Raw genomic sequence first — 2,773 nt, forward strand, 5'->3', positions numbered from 1 at the left:
TTGCCTACTGGTGGTGGTCAGAGGGCCCGGTGGCGCCTGTGTCCGGCAGCCTCGCCTCTGTCAGTGCGCCCCAGGGCAGCTGTGGCTACAATGTAGCTTGCTATCGCCAGTGTGTGAATGTGTGTGTGAATGGGTGGATGACTGAATGTAGTGTAAAGCGCTAGAAAAGCGCTATACAAATGCAGGCCATTTACCATAGTGTTTCCTCACTTGGCTCATGCGTACCCAGCCCAATTTTACTCTAAGTGTGTGTGTGTGTGGGGGGGTATGTGTGTATTCACATCGTTTATGTTAATGAGAGTGTGGGGAGTGAGTTGGAGGGTGGGGTGGGCTGCTTTTAACCACTTTGTGCTACATTTCCTTTTGTATGAAAAGTGCTTTATAAATAAAGATTGATTGATTCATCTGATTGGCTGGTTCAGTCTGTGTGCAGGCCGCATTTGATCTGCACAGGGGAGGGTTACAGGGAGTTACCCTCCCTCTGTGCTGTGTAAAGATCAGCTAAAGGAGGCAGAGCTAGCGTTTGTTCACACCCGGGCTTTCCTGTTCAGGTGGGCGGATGATGGGAGAGAGAGCGGTCACCGTTGAGACTAGCGATGATGAACTGGGACGACTGGATATTGACCTGGACAGGAAGTCCAAACAGCTGAACCTGACATCCAGCGACGTGCGCGCCATCCTGCACGTGAGCAGCACGCCACCCCACACACACACACACACACACACACACACACACACACACTTTAACGCACACTAACACGTACACTCAGACGTGTGTGTTTCAGGAGGTGATCACTGATGAGCGTGTGGTTGCCATGATGAAAGCGGCAATCAGAGACACTCAGGACCTCCCCATGTTTGTGAGTTTGTTCACCTTTTGGTGTCTACCTGTATCTGTCAGGCATTTGTTGCTTTTTTCTGTATGTATGTAAAATACATATCTTTCTGCCTGTCTCTCATCAGGAGCCAAAGATCTGGACTCGGTCCAGACTCAAACAGAGCCTTCAGGTGAGTTCAGCATCCCACAATCTTCTCTGACAGTTTACCTGTGAGCCTGACCTGTGTGTCTGCTTTCAGCCTGTGAACCGGGGTCTGTCTGCAGTGAACAAGGTAAACTCATCAGCCTGTGTTCAAATGTTTTAAGTTGGATTTGAAATGTTGTCAGTTTCAGTGATGCTTTACCCTCGTACCTGTCTGTCCCGCAGGCCCCTCAGTTTATTGACATTGAACTTGAGGATAATGAAGACTCATCTGATGAAGAGTATTGTCCTGATGAAGAAGAGGAGGAAGATACAGCTGAGGAGGTGAGTCTTTAACCTGTGCTTAACCTTTAACCTTTCGCCTTGCTGCTGTCCTCAGGAAACTGACCTCACTGTGCAGTCATGATGTCACACATGTGAGATCCAGGTTATCAGTAAGAGACACTAATCCAAACTCTGAGAACCAGAAACAGGATGAAGAGCACCTGTGCAGTCTCACCTGCAGCAGGTGACTCTGACACTCTGTGAGGCCTCATTTCTCGCTCAAACATGATGCCACATACAAACACACACACACTCACTCGGAGTGTCAGAACTTGCATAAATGAAAATTTCAGGACTTCCATCTGTACAAACCTTTTCATCTTGACAGACATTCCTCAGTGATGCTGACAGCTTGGCTTCACCTCCCAGAATGCACCTGGGCTCCCAGAACAAGTCTCCAACACACCTGAGGATGGACAGCTCCCTGCAGGTTTGCTGATGTCTGACCACCACAAAGTGGTACAGTGACCTCTGACCCTGCAAGCTGCTCTGACCTCTGGCTTATTGCTTAGAGATATGAAGGAAACCCGCACGACCAGATGAGTTCCACCTGCGCGCCTCAGCTCCTCCCTCCTCCTGAATCGTCCTTCCTGGAGAGACTCAAGGCTGTTGATGAGGAGTTGGACTGCAGCCCCTCCTACACCTACAGTCAGGTAACATATCTAACCAGGCAACACCAGGGAACAGCATATCAAACTCTTTTTAAACACTTCCTGTTACTGAAGGACCTGTGTGATATCAGACTTTGTGTTCTCACCTTATTAAAAGGATGGGGGGTAAATACCTGTGATGTGTCCCGTCTGGTTTGATCTTGCACCTGTGTGTGTGTGTGTTTCAGTCTCTGGACAGGAAATCTGATGTTGATGGTGGCGTTGAAAATGGCTCCCGCAGTTTGGCGTACCGCACACGCTCCAAGCATCCTCTGGTAGACGTACCTCTGGGTCAGCTGGAGGCGGAGCTTCTGCCTCCTGACATAACGGCCGACATGTACGATGAAAGCACTGCCCAGCGGGAGGAGGACCGCCATTGGGCAAAGTGGCTGCAGGGCCTAATGGCCCCCGACTTTGAAGGTTAGAGGTCATGATGGCGCTGGCTGCTCGAGGCTTCAAATTTTAAATGGGGTGGGGTGGCTGTAGCTCAGGAGGTAGAACAGGTCACCTACTGATTGGTTGGTGGTTTTATCCTTGCCTCCTCCAGTCTGCATGTCAAGTATCCTAACCCCAAGTTGCTCTCCGATGCCTCCATTGTAGTGTGTGAATGTCGTTAGAAAGCACTCAGTTTAGACAAAGTCCTTGCGAGAATGGGTGTGATTGGGTGAATGTGGAATGTTGCATAAAGAGCTTCAAGTACTCCGGGAGAGTAGAAAAGCACTACCGTATTTTCACGACCATAAGGCGCACTGTGCTAAAAGGCGCAGTCTCAGTTATGTGTGCCCTTACTGTATTTAACACACACATAAGGCGCACTGG

At 49.6% G+C, this 2,773-nt stretch overlaps 1 protein-coding gene across 2 annotated transcripts in view; it reads left to right on the plus strand.

Moving 5' to 3' along the window:
- gon4lb (gon-4 like b) overlaps positions 1-2,773 on the plus strand; it is a 27,246-nt gene that overhangs the window by 4,098 nt on the left and 20,375 nt on the right. For both annotated transcript variants that reach the window (XM_013913612.1, XM_013913613.1), the window contains exons 3-10: positions 552-685; positions 786-860; positions 964-1,008; positions 1,078-1,110; positions 1,206-1,304; positions 1,633-1,734; positions 1,817-1,957; positions 2,143-2,374. In XM_013913612.1, coding sequence (XP_013769066.1) covers positions 552-685; positions 786-860; positions 964-1,008; positions 1,078-1,110; positions 1,206-1,304; positions 1,633-1,734; positions 1,817-1,957; positions 2,143-2,374 — 861 coding nt within the window. The remainder of the gene's footprint in view (positions 1-551; positions 686-785; positions 861-963; positions 1,009-1,077; positions 1,111-1,205; positions 1,305-1,632; positions 1,735-1,816; positions 1,958-2,142; positions 2,375-2,773) is intronic.

Source organism: Pundamilia nyererei, unplaced genomic scaffold (genome assembly GCF_000239375.1).
Source record: "Pundamilia nyererei isolate P.nyererei 1_Seehausen unplaced genomic scaffold, PunNye1.0 scaffold00139, whole genome shotgun sequence".
In the NCBI taxonomy this organism is placed as follows: domain Eukaryota; kingdom Metazoa; phylum Chordata; class Actinopteri; order Cichliformes; family Cichlidae; genus Pundamilia; species Pundamilia nyererei.